At 36.6% G+C, this 16886-nt stretch overlaps 1 protein-coding gene across 6 annotated transcripts in view; it reads left to right on the forward strand.

The window, feature by feature from the left end:
* Nucleotides 1–16886, forward strand: part of FRY (FRY microtubule binding protein) — a 217527-nt gene that overhangs the window by 109903 nt on the left and 90738 nt on the right. For all 6 annotated transcript variants that reach the window (XM_080377495.1, XM_080377492.1, XM_080377493.1 and 3 more), the window contains exons 11-17: nt 2283–2384; nt 6851–6954; nt 7436–7544; nt 8479–8565; nt 10292–10463; nt 12137–12269; nt 16669–16776. In XM_080377495.1, coding sequence (XP_080233621.1) covers nt 2283–2384; nt 6851–6954; nt 7436–7544; nt 8479–8565; nt 10292–10463; nt 12137–12269; nt 16669–16776 — 815 coding nt within the window. The remainder of the gene's footprint in view (nt 1–2282; nt 2385–6850; nt 6955–7435; nt 7545–8478; nt 8566–10291; nt 10464–12136; nt 12270–16668; nt 16777–16886) is intronic.

Genomic DNA, 16886 nt, shown 5'->3' on the forward strand with positions numbered 1-16886 from the left:
AAATGGTGAGGTTTTCTCATACTTGATATGTGTAAACATTAGGAGGAGAGGGGAAAGAATAGAGTTCACTTCTTGTCAAGCAAGAACAAATGAGGCATGTGTGAACAGTGCTGTCACGGAGCTTAAATAATACATTGTAGGAACAAAAAAATGTATAACACATGCCCTTTTAAATCTGTAACTTGGCTACTGTGCAGCTCCCTATTCATTTTTTTTCTTGTGAGATGAACAGTGGCACTGCAGTGTATTTTTAGAAACATGAGTTGATCTGAATTAAATGAGGATCTGAGTCAGTTTGATGCTGGCCGCCTTAAGCAGTCTGTCTCTCCAAATGGGTCAGCGCACGTCAGCAATGCAGCATTAGCTAATCCGTTTTGAAGTCTTGGACCTTTTAAGTAAAGAAAGTTGTCATTTGTCCTCCTTCATTCTATGGGAAAGTCAAAAAGACTTCCCTGTTCCCAGTGCTCTTAGCAAATGCTGGTCACTAGCGCTAGTGAATCTGCTGGGAGGACTGCAGGACTGTGCTTGAGCGCTCTGCTGTAGTTACACCAGTCCCAGGGGGAGTCAGAGCATGCCCTGGGACGCAGTCCTGATCCGGTTTGAATTAGTGGGAGTCTTGGGATGGATTTCTGATTTTGCTCTGCTTGTGTTTGTGTGGCTCCGTTCCACTCTACTGAGTTAATGAAACATTGTTGAAAGTGCAGCAGAGTAAGAGCTTTGCTGTACAGTTTTTACACTAAATAGAACTTCCTCAAACTGGTGCCAAAGTCAATAACTATGTGCTTGGGGAGGGATTGCACAGCTGAGGCTTTGCATTTGATTGCTTGTCTACACATACCACACCGGAGGCTACATAGTTAAAAGTGACAAAATAGAATAAATTCTTGTGAGGGTGTGATTAGAAATGCAAACATTGCGAGAAGGAGGAGGAGGGGAAAGGCAAACAGCTGGCAGAAATAGCTGCAGTGCATATTTCCAGGCTTCCAGGAAGAAAGCACACTCTTTATGGTCTGAAGAGGACCTTCCTTACCAAAATCAGCATTTTGTGAATTGGTGCGCTCACTGTACAGCAGAATTGGGGCATTCATCTTGCCTCATTTTCTATCTAAAAGTATCTTGCTTGAGCTAGTTGTAGAGATTCTCTTGGTAGTGAACAGAGAGAATGAGGAAATTTGGGAGATGATTTGTATCTCCCCTCCTAGGGTTCTTCCTTAGGGATGGGTTGTAACTCATGGGATGTTACTAAACTCTGTCATCCTGTCAAGTACTCTACTATTGTAGTCATAATGTTAATATGGCAAGAAAGTCTTCCATGAGAAGACTTCAGTTATCCTCCCCCATAACTATTTTGTGTATGAAGATTATAAAAATAAAAATTAATATACATTTGACATTTGATCAAGTAACTAGGTCTAACCTAGCTATAGACAATTTATGTTATAAATTACAGGAACAGAAATCGGGGTTCACAGTGTATTCATACTTTGAGCTGCGACTGAAGTTAGAATTTTAGGGTTAACTTTGAGAACAGCCGGTCTTTAAGATGAAGTTACCTTATTTTTGACTAATAACTTTTAAATTCCTGATTGGGTATATTAACATGATGACTGAAACAGAGGAGTCTTGCTGAAATAGCAAAGTTAGTTTCAAAATTAATAGGTGATTTTTAGCTTCCTTTTTTTAGTGTTACATTTACAAGGTGCATGTCAAAGTAAGTGCTGACGAAGAGACCAGGTTTCTGTATCTGAACTTCTATGTTCTGCCTTGCTTCTTTTTATTTTTCACTTTGCAAGATGTAACTACCAGCAGATCCAGGCATTGCCTGTGTTTTAAGACAATTCTTTAGCATGCTTGATACGTCTCTCAGTAAATATTGTGCCTGAAGGTTTTGAGTAGTAGACATCTAAGCTTTCACAAGTTCCAGCAATCTCTGTGGGTCCTATTGTTGTTATAATAAGGTGTAGTTGTTTCCATGCTATCATTTCTCAGTTAACTGACAGAACTTAGCCCTGTGAGCCTGTAAAATTGTGTCCCATCTTTGGATTCATTATACTGCTATAAGTAGACCATTTGGTTGGCTTTAGTTCATCCATAAAACATATCTGTAACAGCTTTAGAGAAAGGTTCCTTTTAGATGGTACTACTTAACAATGTGTTTATGTTAGCTAACATGTATTGCACAAAACAGAGGAGTTAAAGCGTTAAGTTTACAGTAGCTCTGTTAAGTTTTGAGTTGTGTAGACATGCAATTAATATGGTATCAACATCCATTTCCTATTTAGGCTTTGTACCCTTTGGTGACCTGCCTGCTTTGTGTCAGTCAGAAGCAGTTCTTTTTGAACAGATGGCATATTTTCCTCAACAACTGCCTATCCAATCTCAAGGTTAGTATCTTCTGGTTTTAATGTTGTATTAAAACTTCAGTATGCACTATTGATCTATTGCAAATTCATATCCAGTCTCAAGGTTAGTATACTCTGGGTTTAATATTGTATCAAAACATTAGTGTACACTGTTGATCTGTTGCAAATCCATTTTAGGTAAATGTGCTGGATTATTGCTGTTATCTGATTCCATACATAATTTTATTCCCGACAGTACTAATTCTTTAGCTGTGCAGATTTTTTTGAATAACAAAAAAGTATTTGTGTGGCCTGTTTGAATTTCTACTGTTTCTCAAATTCAAACCAAGCCTGAGTCAAACAGCTGTGAAATAGGCAAGATTATTGATGAAAGTTACTAGCTTGAGTAACATGCTAAAACTGACCCAATATTAACTTGCTTTTTTTCACAATGGCATTCTCAAACAATGCACTTGTTATTACTTTATCAGAATGAAACTAGTTGCAGGACACTGATTCCATTGCCTGTTTCACTCTGTTAAGTTTAATTTAAAAAGCCCTAAGTATTTTGCTTCCTCCACGTATCTATTTTTATTCTTTTACCATTTGTTACATCTTTGAAATTTAATACTAACAGTCCACTGCAATCTGCTGTGGTTCCTGACCAGAACATACTGTTCAATAGACATATGCTAGTTATCATTACCACTCCTCCATGTTTCTTTTTCTTGTGCAATAACTCATATCCCATTCTGCACTTAAACCAGTTCCATATGAAAGGATGGTCCTGTGCCTACCAGAAAAGGCCAGTGTAAGAAGCACAGTAAAGTGGTTACCTCGAATGAAGGGCCTCTGAACTGCTGCTTGATGATCCAGTGGTTAGGAGGCTTCTGCAGACAGCACAGATAGGACATGCAACCTCTTTCTCAGCTCAGAGGCAAACTGTGGAGGGGATCTCTGTTCTCCAGAAGCTGAATTCCCAAGCTTGTCAACAAAGTATACATTGCATTCTTTATTGCTATTGCTCTCTTGCTCTCCTTTTCCTCTGACTTAATGAAACAATTTATATTGATTCTCTTTATATGAATCCTGCTTTTAGAATACCTTTTCAAAATGTTCACAGTCTGTCTGAAGATTTGTTTCCACCTGTACCTGAATTAATTAATTTTGCTGAAAATGTATTAGGACCTTATTTACAAAGAGATTCAGAAAATAAACATGTTATGGCAACTAATTTTATGAGGTTTTCTGAGGTTATACAAGTGTTAGAAAAGGCAGCTACAGCTGTAAGATCACTAAGGAGCCAGCTGGGAATGTAAACTTTTCCGAAAATTAGGGAGATCCTGACAAATTATTTGAAACCATTAGAGAAAATATAACGAAAGTTGCTTCTCCCTTAGCAATTGAATATCAAATTTGAATTCACCTTGACACCTGTAATTCATTGATGTATACTTCCATTCATAGGGCTCATAGATTAATGTGGTGGCACTTCAACCTTTAGTTTGGGGAGAAGGTAAGGTAGCTGAATACATGGCTAAATTAAGAATGTGGTTGGCCACTCCCTCTCAGTACAGAGGAAGAGATGCCCTAACCGCTGAAGCAGTCACTTCACCAATCAGAGTGCCACCCCAAAGCCCAAACCAAACTCACACAGCTGGAAGAAGAGCTAGATCAACAAGAGGGAGAAATCATTCTGTTAGAAAGAGTTGTGCACAACAGGACAGTGTATGGAACTCCATGATGTTGCGGGGGCTCCCATGAACCATGTAATGAATCAGATTTTTCAAGAGCCTCCACATTCCACAGAGCACAATGTCCTTCCCAAAACCATTTGGATCAGGTTTTTCAAGAGCCTCCACATTCCATAAAGCAGTCTCCTTCCCAAAACCATTAAAGTCAAGCATACACTAGGAAAGCTAGAAGTCTTCTATTCTAATTTCTAATTTAGTATAAACTGACAAATCTCTGATCTTACAGAAGCAAACTTTTCTCTTGAATTAATAAACGGGACTCCTGCCAGGATATGGAAATACTTGACCCCAGTCAAATTCTGGCCAAAGGGCATTTCATACTATCCTGTTGAAAGTGGTGTAAAAGATAAAAAGTATCCTGGTTTTGAAATGCAACATTTATTGTTAAATAAACTTTATTTACAAGAAACTGTTCAAGACAGGAATTCTATAGAGGAGAGAGTCAAAGCACTGTGTTTCATTTAGAGGCAAAATTTTCCAGTGAGAGCAACAGTTCCTTGTCTCCAAACCACATGGGACAAGAAGAAAGCTCCAGTACAATTTGAGCCAAGGGTGCAGAACTTAGTTTACAAAGAATGGGTCAAAAAATGTCTCAGGAATTAACTCATGGATACCAACGTAATATCCTATTGACCTAAATGGGCTAGACCTAACGCCATATTATTGGAAAACAGAAATGGAGGAATTAAAGACTCTTGGCAGTCTGGTTGCTCCTCCACCAATTACAGAATAAGAGATGGAGGCTTGAAAAAGAAAATTCTAGAAGATCAACAACAACAGATAAAAGCCAGCAGCACTTATCAATCAAGAAGCAGAGCAGATCCTGGCAGAGCTCTGTTGCCACCTACTCCCCTGTTCAAAAGGCCCACGTCAATTTTGACAAATTATTCAGCACCAACAGTGATTAGGCCACTGCCAGCAGTAGGAAAGGAACCACACTGAGCACCAATACCTCCTGTGGGGAAGGTGAAGAAGATGTCAGGTATACTAGGCTAAGTGTTCCTTGTCCTAATGGGATTTTGGCTGGGTTTTTCTTGACCAAAATCCTCAAAATAGTAGAGTCTCAGCTGGTGGTGGGCTTCCTTCAGCTTTCCAAAGGGAGACATGCTGTGTGCTTTCCAAAGTACTGGCACCCAGCCACCATGCACTTGCACAGATCTTGCCTGTGGACATGCCCATGATTTTCCTGGATGTTTCTCAGGCGTTTTATCATCTTCCTCTTAATCCTGCTTCTGCTATGAAGCTTGCTGTTTCTGATAGAAAACTGGTCTGCTGTTTTCAGAAAGCTCCAATGATACCGGTCTCAGCCTTTTTCTCCTCCATCTCTTCTCAACTGCCCTCACAGCTGAACTACCTCATCGCTGGAATATTTGAACTTTTGCTTATAGGGATGACTTCTTCCTCTGCCACACAAGCTCTCGTTACCTTAACTCAGTTAGCCACAATGTCTGCTGTTTTCTTGAAAGCTTTGGGGTAAGAATAAGCTTTGATAAACATTCTCTGTCACCTGTTGAAGAAATCAGACTCTTAGGACTGAAATTTGCAAGGACTGACATGATGATACCTCATGAAAAATGGATTGAAAGTTAACACGTTATTAAACAAATTGATTGTAACAAACGTTACAATTTTAAAATCCTGGAAAGATTAATAGGCCACATAAACTTTGGCATTCCTTTTACTACTTATTCTAATCTTGCTACAATCATTGTATGCTGCTATAATAAAAAAAAAGGAATTTCAATTTTCTGTTCCATATAGAGCTTTATTGTATAAAATATGTTGCCAAAGAGTTAAATGGAAATTGCAACCTGGGGACAGTATTCCTATTCCTAAGCTTGTGACAGAGGTCACATTGGAAGTTGGAGCCATATCCCATATTATCAGGAGATCGTCTTCCTTCCATTTTATAGGACCTAGACCAATGCACACTGAAGAATTATTGATGGCATTGTTTGCAGTTTCTTTGATCAATGAGTCCACATTTGTCTGCAGACAAAAAATCAGCTCTTTGCCATGAAGATTTGCAAGGCCAGGCAAGTCTTACCTCAGGTCAAAGTGTACTGGACTCCGTCAGAGTTTAACCCAGCAGGTGGCCCAACACACAGGAGACAGTCTGATGGGACTGCATACACTTGCACCTACTCGGAAAGCCCGTAAAACTGCCACAGAAACAGAACACTGCAGATGACCAGAGACCCAAAGACAATCTTGTACTAGTTCAAAAGTTTCTAAAAATAAACAACAATCCAGACAAATAATCTCATTCCGTCCAGTTGATCCCAGATGCCATGTTAATTAGGCCAGCCTAAGCATCCACAGATTTTTGTCATTTTCACTTTTGAATATGTGCGGTACATTTATTTATCTGCTGTGTTTTTCATACCAGCTCTCCACCATAGGGTGACAGCTTTTGAATTGACAAACTCGCCTGAAGATGAGGTTTTCTTTTCAGAGTCAAATTGAGGTGGTTTTCAAATAGAGATTTTAGATTGTAACATGTATCTAATTTAACTAACTTGATACTTGGGGTTTTCAACAATTTAAGTAATAGCAGGAGAGGTAGGTCAGAGGCATCACCAGCATTCTGCAACTACAGGAATGGGATACCGGGCAGATGTGAAGCTGTATCTTTTTGTAGTGTCATTATGAAAACTCTGAATCTTGACATCCATTAAGTGCAGAACTTCCTTTTCAATTTGTGCCTGAAGTTTATTCTTATATATTCTTATATATTGTCGTATATTTCTCTAGAATAAGGACCCAAAAATGGCTCGAGTTGCACTGGAATCTCTGTACAGACTACTGTGGGTTTACATGATCAGAATTAAATGTGAAAGCAACACAGCTACCCAGAGGTAATACTTGTATTTGTAACAATAAGCCTTGTAGAGTGGATGTTGCCAGTAAAGAAGTTTTATAGTTCTCCTGAATTCCTATGAATTGAACCTGTTCCTGTTGTGAAATAAAAACCTCAACTGTACACAACAGAATATTCCCTTTGTGGCACTGTTAGTTATTCTCCCACCTGTTAAAGTTACTGTATAAAGTGTTTCTGCTTTTGGAAGAACTAAAAATCACTCCTTGCCTGGTTGAAGTTCGAAGTATTTTTGAAGTGACACGTCGTTGACTGGTTTATTGTTACTTCTAATGTAGCAGTGAAATAAGATAATTACATGGTAGCAAAGGATCAGAGCAAGATATCTCATTACATTTTCATTTCAAAGGAAATGCATTCTAGCCTTTCTAAATGGAGTAGGATTTCCAACTTAGGTTTCATGGTAAGTGAAGGTCTGCAAGGTTCGGAAATGTCTAATGCATTTTTTCCTTCATTTACAGTCGACTTATTACTATTGTCACAACGCTTTTCCCAAAAGGGTCCCGTGGTGTTGTGCCAAGAGATATGCCTCTAAACATCTTTGTGAAGATAATACAGTTTATTGCACAGGTATGGGAGAACCATGCATATATCTTTCCAATTAATGTATAACTTGTTTTTCCAATAACAAATTAACAAATAAGTAAACTTCTATTGTTTGAATTTTTTTGCAACCCCACTGTCAGTATCTTTCATCTAGACAATGACAGAATTATAGCTTGAGCTGGGGCAGGCTTCTTTCGAACAATAGGTTTTGATTAACTTCATTCCACTGGAAATGCATAAAAATGTTTTCACTTCAGCTCAAAGGTATTTTTTTGACAGTTTTTGGAGTTGCTAGCAAGTCAGAAAATGCATTTGTTGGCAGGCTCTGACTGTCAGTAAAGTTCAAAATAGTAAGCCATATTTTTTCCTGATACTGAATCATTCCTGCTATAATACAAGGAGTTGCACTGCTTTTAAAGCAGTAAGTCAGAGGAAAACCAAGTTCAGCATGTAGTGGACACATTTTGTTCTCATCAGTTCAAATGAGAATTGCTATAATAAACTAACCTTCAGTGCTGGAAGTTTCATCTCTTTTATTACTTAAACTCAGAAAACATTCCCATTGAGCAAAGCACTGAAGCACATACTTAAAGTCTCTGAATAGGAATGAATTAAACAGATGCTGAAAATCTTCCCTGAGCTGTGCCATCTGTGAACAAGTTTCTTTTATGTAAAATACTATGTTAGTACCATAATTACCAGAGTTTAAATGAAATAATTGAAAGCTTTATTTCCAAAATGGATCATTTTCTATTTAAATGCTATAAATCTTTGAATTTGTCAACATACAGCAGTGTTGAACGCTTACATCTGATAATATGTTCTGCATACTTCTGAAGATCTGTTTTTCCATCCTTTTAAATAAAACCTGATTAAACTGGTTTTCAACATTCTGTTGCCTTAAAGAAAGTAAGGAGCAGAGAGCAGCTTAATAATTTTAATATTTTTACTATTTCAGGAACGTTTGGATTTTGCAATGAAAGAAATTATCTTTGATTTCCTTTGCGTTGGAAAACCAGCAAAGGCTTTCAGTCTCAACCCTGAGGTATGATGTGCATCTCCATTTTTTTGAGTTAATATATGTGGTCTTGTGCTACATTCTAAGCATGCTTTCACCTTTGTCCAGTTTTCAGGCCAAACCTTGAACTTGATTTATTGGTAAAATACATCTGTGGACTTTGATCTGTGAAACATCACATTGTTTATGCATAGCTCATGTTTCCTGACTGAAGATTATCAAACGTGAAGTTGTGCAGATGTATAAACAAAAATAAAAAGATAAATAATACTATTGGTCACAGTATTCCCTTATCCCTCTGCTGTTGTTATATGGAATGCTTTAAACTATTTTAATGTAAAAATAAATTTTCTGTAACAGTTTCAGTGTTTTTCAAAACAATTTTACTGAAAAAGAGTACATGATGCAAGAAGAATTGAAGATAACAAAGAAGAAAAAACTCTAATAGAAGTTTTACCACTCTGACTGGTAAATCTTCACTAGCATTAATGTCGTGAGTCAGCTTCCTAGTACTTTCCCTAGAGAAAAACATAGGAATCAGAAAAAAAAAATTAAAAACAACTAGTAAAATAATGAAAAATTATCTTGGAAATATTTGCTTATAATTTTGAAAACATTTTCATTTGAAAATAAGAATAATCACATGAAAAATAAACATTTGTAATCATCTTATAAAATATGTCCATATTAATCTTGCAGTATTAAACAATCATATCTATTCACTAAGTTGTTTAAAATAGAATTATTTACTTTACAAAAATTATGTTTGATACAAAAAAAAATTTTGGAAAAGCAGATTAAACTTTTTGCTGTCAAAAGCAGCAGAAGTGAAAGGCAAGCTTTACTTTGAGCACAGCTTTCATCTTTCTTCAGCAAAGAAAAACAAAACAGCGTTCATGAGCAGGCAGTCCCCACCACGCTCTGGGTCAGTCACCTGCAGGATTGACAGAGGAGGGTTCTGCTAAGGACATTTGTGTATTAGCATTGCATGAAGCTGAGCTCATAGGGAATAGACATAGTCCTTGGCTTTTTGATGAATCAACATCTGAATTATTACTGGGTCTCAACAGCAATGGAAGTCTGAAAACAATGAAATAGGGCTACTCTTTGATGTACATAGACTTTAGCATTCTAAAGAAAATACCCATAATCTATGTATATGTATAATGCAGCTGTGGGAAACTGTCAGTGGGACAGCCTCTGACGTTTTGGAATACATTCCTTGGAAGTAGAAAACATTCTGGTCTTCTAATTGTTACATTGCAAAGCCTGCAAGTTTTCCTCTGGTGAATTCCCAGAAGGCATTCAGGTCACTTAGCCTCATCTTCCTGATATTTTCACATTGCAGTTTCAGTGCTGAGCACCATTCCAGACTTTCACTCAGTGTGGTAACCCTGGGGCCTTTTGAGACAGTTACTGAACTTTTTTCATAATGGACAATGTAGGACAATGGTGGTTAACTGAAGGTCCAGTTAAGAGGCATTACTAAACTCCAGGTCATATCCATGTTTTATCCTGAAGATAAAAAGATAATGTATAAATGGAAATACTTAGAAATAAAGTTTTGAGAGGGGAGAGCACTATTTATTTCATAGGCATTTTTTGTAAAATGTATCAGACTAGTCAGTTAATGTAGCGAAGATACAGAAAAAAACGCTGGCAAGTACATACTTAAAATTTCAGAGTGATTAAAGAATATTAGTAGAACATGATTATATGATTATGATACTCATTCATCTTCTGAACTTTACAGAGAATGAATATTGGTCTGAGAGCTTTCTTGGTAATTGCTGATAGCTTGCAGCAGAAAGATGGTGAACCTCCAATGCCAGTGACTGGAGCTGTCCTTCCCTCTGGAAACACTCTCAGAGTGAAGAAGACATATTTGAGCAAAACTCTTACAGAGGAGGAAGCTAAAATGATAGGTCAGTAAGAGAATGGGCAATATAGAAACTTGGATGAGAACGAATGTGAAAAAGTCTTCAGCACCTGAGCAGAATAATTTACTATTGTTAAGTATTCAATTGATTTCTTTAAACATCTGTTTTATTGTGCATTCTAATGGAATGTATGGTTTAGTTTGACAAATGCAGCTTTTTAAAATTATTTCAGGAAGAGTCCTCAGTCATGCTCTACAAGTGGTAGCAACCCTATGTTCTGGGGTGGGGGTTAATTACAGTTAGTTAAGAATTAGCTTCTTTCAGTGCTGAGTAGCTGTGTTTATTCATGGCTAGTCATCTTATTAAAAACAGTGCTTGTGCAAAGATTCCTTTGATATCCTCATTTTAATTGCAGTATCTCACACTAAGTGAAACTTTCAAAATGGCAGGCACTTTTAAATATACAATAAAGCTGAAGTCCCTGACTTAAAAGCACCATTACCTTGGGCTTCAGATCAATGACTACACTGATCTTTGTAGTCAGTGTAGAGGGAGAATCCTGTGGGGTAGAAGAGCTTCTGTGTCAGGCCCTGAAGTTCTTGCTGGCAAAACAGAAAGGCTGGGTACTCATCTTAGCATTTCTTTAAGTCCCGAAAGTTACATCAATTAAACAAAGTCTACCTGTTTCTACACCAGTATCAGACCTGTGTTGTACTGTTGCTAGATCATAGCAGTAATATCAAGAAAACAAGCAGTGTAAGACCCACTGCTGTTGAAATATACAACATGGTATTTAGAGTACTATCACTAATTCAGTTCATTTTGGTTACTTCTCGTGCATTTGATAATAAATGTTTGCACTATTGAATTCTTGTAATCTATTAGCAATTTCTTCACTATTTTATGATACAATATTCTGGTTTCTATGTATAACATGTACGATTAAGCTAGGTAATTCCTATATTTTCTTTTGCCTTCTACTCTGCCATTGAAATGTTGATCATAGCATATATGAAAACTGATGTCATTTTGAAATTCTAAGTTTACATTCTCTTTATAGAGTCTATAAGTCAAATAGGAAAAGAAATGAATAGATAATAGGTGATTAAAAATACATTGTTCAATGTTAATATATAAAACTTAATTAAGAAAATTAAATTTTTAGCCTTTGATGGATATAGAAAAAAGTTAATTCAAGTTGTATTTTTAAAGTATTCCGTGTTCATCAGCTGCTGTAAAGCTGCATGTCTAATATTGTTTTTCACTGAAAGTGTCATGCCATTAATTTCCATACCAACAAAGTTTTAGGACAGCTCATTCATATTCCTTTTGTTTCTTTGCCTGTAGTTTTTACTTGCTGCTGGTTCAGAGCTTTTACTTCTGTCATGAAAAGTCACAAAATACATTGTATAACTTGACAAACTGTGTGACTTCATTTGACTATGTAGGGACATAGTTTGACTAGGTATCTTACATTTTTTTCTCCAGAAAAAATACGTATCTATCACTTGGGCTGTTTTTACACACAATAGCATTCTTTTTGGAGAGGGCAGCATATTTTTCTCTGAATCAGGATATCATTACTAGTGGAATATGATATCTCATGAGGGAAACATTTTTCTTAATTCATGCAACACAGCATGATTGAACAGCTTTCTTTTTCATAATACATATATCTATAAATGTCCCAAATTATACAAAAGTGCATATTATTGCAGGTATGTCATTATACTATTCTCAAGTAAGAAAAGCCGTCGACAACATCCTCAGACACCTTGACAAGGAAGTGGGTCGCTGCATGATGCTAACCAACATACAGATGCTTAACAAAGAACCAGAAGACATGATAACGTGAGTGCTAAAGACCGGTAATTCCCATAAAATATTGAGATATCATTTCAGAACTTTTCCTCTATTTCTGTCTGTCATGAGTCATCAGAGAAACAGCAAGAAACAGGAACACTTAGCTTAGTATATACTTTGAAAAACTGTTTATGACAAGTTGATTGAACTTCTTTGTATATTGCAGTGTTTGGAATTAAACTGATGCTCTTGATGTGTCCAAAATCACATGTGAATCCTATGAATGTTTCGATGGTAGAAGTTGAAAGCCCAAAGTAGGAAATCTGTCAGGTTATGCTCAGAACATGTTTCAGGGTATATTTGCATCACTGAACTTCAAAATTAATGCAAAAAAATCTGTAAATCCCTATTAATAATAATCTTTCAAAATTCCCATTATTATTCATGCCTGTAATCAAGATCAAATCCTAAGTGAAAACCTAAGTCATTTTGTGATAAGAGTCTTGGATTTAAGCAGTGCCCCACTGGAACAGAATCAAACCAATGTGTCTCAAGCAGTGTCGAACAGCAGCATTTTACACTCTCACCCAAAATTATTAATGAGGGAAGTTTCCTGAAGAGAGTCCTAGTGAGGTGGACATCTAGTAGAGACATCATTTGACACATGCAAAGCACGGAGTGTGGAGATCCCAACTGTAAAGAGACCTTGCATGTCTCTCCTGTTAGAGAGGTAGACATGGTACTTATGCTAGAAAATAAACAACCCTTGGAAAAAAGTTCAAGTAGTAATGAAAAGGATGTTGGTCTCTTCAAGATTGTTTTTCATATACTGTCAAAAAAAACCCCAAAAAACAAAACCACCAACTTGCTAAAAATACCATGAGTGGTAGATAGACTGCAATGACTGGCCAAATTGAACTACCTTTTGAACTACCTTATACAGCTGATACAGTCTTTATGTTTTAATGTCATTCCTCTGCCCTTCTTTGTTGCTGTGGCTGTGTAGATGAGATTGTAAGCTCTTTGAGTCTTTAGCATTCTCTTATTTTATTTATATTAAATGCTAACATTACTATCTGATAATATTTGATATTTTTTTACAGTACTACCCAGTACACTGCTCAGTACTCCCAGCCAGTTTTCGTAACTATTTTGGCTATCCAGGCTTTTGTGAGAGGGAAAGTGAGCTTTGAAACTCACATTTTATTCCCAAAAGATAATTGCATAGTAAAACCTTGAGTGCTTAGATAAGTAGTGTACTCAACCTTGGCAATAAATGTCCTTTCTATGGTTTCTCAGCATCACCAAAGTGTTGTTTATTTTTAGAGTCAGTGAACAAATAGATTTAAAAGAATTTTTAATTTCAGGAAGTCTTACTGTTTGGTAAAAAAATTGTCAGAGACATAAAGATTTTAAGGTGGAAGATCTAGACATGTAAGTTACTGTATTTTTGTGTTGTACTTTGTCTCCAGACAAGCTGTAAGTTGATATATACACTTGAAGGGAAAAGCACATTAGAACACATTGTTACTTCTTCCAAGGAATAAAATTATCTGGGGTGCTTAATTATGAGTTGATCTTTTAAAATCATGTGAACTCATGAAAAACATCATTAGCTGTTACTATCAGCATTTTAAATGGTCCTATTAAAAGCTGCATTGTGCATGATAACTGGAAAAGCCATCATATTATTTTTATGTAATTGCTTACCATTTTATTCACAGAACTTCATGCATCACTGGACTTACGTATTTGTTTTGAGTTTTTGTGAACTTTAATACATAGATACCACACTACATTTATCTGTATGTTAAAGTTATGGCTTTTTCATATTTACATATAGATAATGTTATTGTATAAACTGAATATCTTAATGATATTTTTAATAACAAAATAAGAATCAGAGGGAAGTAGCTAGTTAATGAGCAGTTACAACATTTTAAAGTGTACAGATTCTGGAATTTGCTTTGGTAGTGTTAGACATGCTTCTATATTTAATGACTGATCCTTTAAGCATTTATTGTTGAAGTAATAAATGTCACTCTGGAGAGTCTTACTAAAATCCCGGCTAAGGAGCATCCTTTGCATCCTCCACTGAGATATGAATTTCAGTACTGCTTATAATTACTTTCCAGCATCTAATCAGAATAGGGCATCCATTCTTCAAGCATACAAACGTGCCCTTGCAAGCACTTCAGAAATTTTTCCTGATGATACCTAGCTAAAATCTGATAGTGCTGGTATGGAAACATAAGCTTCCAGGTGAGGACAGCTGTCAGTGTGTTCATCCAGAGCTCATCCTGTTGGATACGGAATCAGCCAGAGATGACTGCAAATTCTGCAAGGCCCCCTTTGCCAGGCACTTTGCATGCTGTGTCTGGTATCTCAGATAAGTTGGGAACTTGAACCTCAGATTTGAATCTTGTCCTGCAAGTCTTCTGAGCAGCTGATAAGCCACAGAACACCCACAGATTTTATATTTATAAATAATTACTTATTTGACTTCATTAGAGTTTCCTCTCGGACTATTATTTTACATGCATCCATTTTAAATGCACAAACTTCACCCTCACTGGGGAAACTGCAAAGTTCACTTTCTATTTCAAGTCAGCAAGGAAGATTCATTGGCTTGCCTGCAGATAAAGTTACCAATGGCATTTTACTGTTTACAACTACAAAAATGTAGTATTTTGCACTGGTTATTAAGCCAACTAGTTTGCATTAGCAATAATAGTTCAAAGGGATTTGTTTATAATCAAATTATCAGATGAGATGTTGTATTTTACTCTTTTTCAAGTCAGCTACTGACACCTTTTTTCAAGTTCTGTTAGAATAGAGATGCACTAAGAGAGATAATTCGTTATGGAAATACTTCCCCCTCATTGTACAAATTAAGTCAGCAGATTAAAATCAAATCATCTTTTTATTAATGTAATATATATCCAAGCTGGTAAATATATAAGATGTTAAGAGAAGGAATGGTATTCACTACAAAACTGTCTTTAATCTTTGAATTAAATAAGCCTGATGTGAGTTTATGCCTTTCTGTACCCATTATTTCAGTGAATGCTCAGTGTTACTCTATAGATCTTATTTTAGACTCGTGAGGCGGTATTGCATTCAGACTTTCTCTGTGACTGAACACCAAAGTAAGGTATCCAAACGCAATGTCCTCCGTTGGGTGGAGAGGCAGAGTAGTGCAATAAGCAGGGCGCTGGACTGGGGTTCAGGAAAACTACGTTCATTTTCTGTTTTGTCACTGAATTTCACTGTGGCATTAAGTAGCTTACAATGCTTCTCGGCGTCTCTCTTCCCCATCCCCTTCTTTTCTAGTTCAATCAGAAGCATATTAAAGCAGGAACAGTCTTTTTCTGCATGTTTATAGTAGGGTCCCTAAAATAGGACCATGCTCTTTTGGTCCCTCCAAAGCATATTACAGGCTAATAATTAATAATACTGTGGGAAAGAGTATACACTTTGGAATGCTGTTATGCTTTGGTTATTTCTTCTATACTCAATCATCAAATAGTAGATCATTTAGTTAAAAATGAGCAAATAACCCCCCCCCACATTGTGAGGTCTGTCTGAAGGACTTCTTTAATCTGGATTTGTACAAAAGGTACTGGAAAAAAATCAGAAAACAATTGAAACTGTTGTGAAAATAATCAGCAGCTGAAACTTGGGCTACTTTTAGAAGATTTAAGGACTCACAACGTAGTTTTTGGTTCATGCTGAACATTAGACTCAACTATGTTCTCAGGCTGTTAGGAAGCACCTGAGCCATTCCACAGATTAGAGCAGCCTTGGGGCTACTAAAACATGTTTTAGCTGAACATGGTTGCTAAAGTGCTGCTATCTCAGGCAGATCAACAGAAGCTTTTTGGCCATAACTACCTCTAAATTACTCTTTTTGAGTGTAAGAATGTGTGGTGTGTGATTTCCACACATCTGTGCCCTATTGAGGGCAACTGTCTGGATTTTCAGTCTTGTTATTTGGGCTTCTTATATATCCACTATTTGCTTTATACAACTGATGAAATATAGCTGCACTGTGATAGGGAATACCCCAACTTTTTCCTCATTGCTTCATTCGAAGCTTGCATCACATTAATGCTGATCTTGATGGAAGAATCCTCCTACATTTTAACTCCATCTTGATGTATCTGAAGCTCCTCTCAGAAAGAGACAAATGAATCAGTAATAATTGATTTTTCAGTACTGTATAGATACAATGCATGAAAAATGTCAAAATCAAAACCATTTATTCAATGGAAACTTTTATTCATGCTTTCTTTTTATTTCATTTATAGTGTCTAGCTTTCTGTCCTGATGTTCTCAGTAGACCTCTGGTACTCCGTTACGTCCAGCCCTTCTCTGAAGAACTGTAGGTGGATCATTTAACAGTTACTTGTTAAGCTTAGTCAAAATTCTATTTTTAATTTTTCAGTGGTGAAAGAAAACCAAAAATTGATCTGTTCAGAACATGCGTTGCTGCTATTCCTCGATTGCTTCCTGATGGAATGTCAAAACTTGAGTTGATCGACTTGCTGGCCAGGTAAGCTGTTCAAGAACAGAACAGAAAACTGAGTCACAGAATGTGTAACTGTTTCTTGGACAAAACCGTGTGCTTATAAAAAGCTATCTGCTATTAATGGAGAAGACCTA

Source organism: Falco punctatus (genome assembly GCF_963210335.1).
Source record: "Falco punctatus genome assembly, chromosome: 2".
Lineage (NCBI taxonomy): Eukaryota > Metazoa > Chordata > Aves > Falconiformes > Falconidae > Falco > Falco punctatus.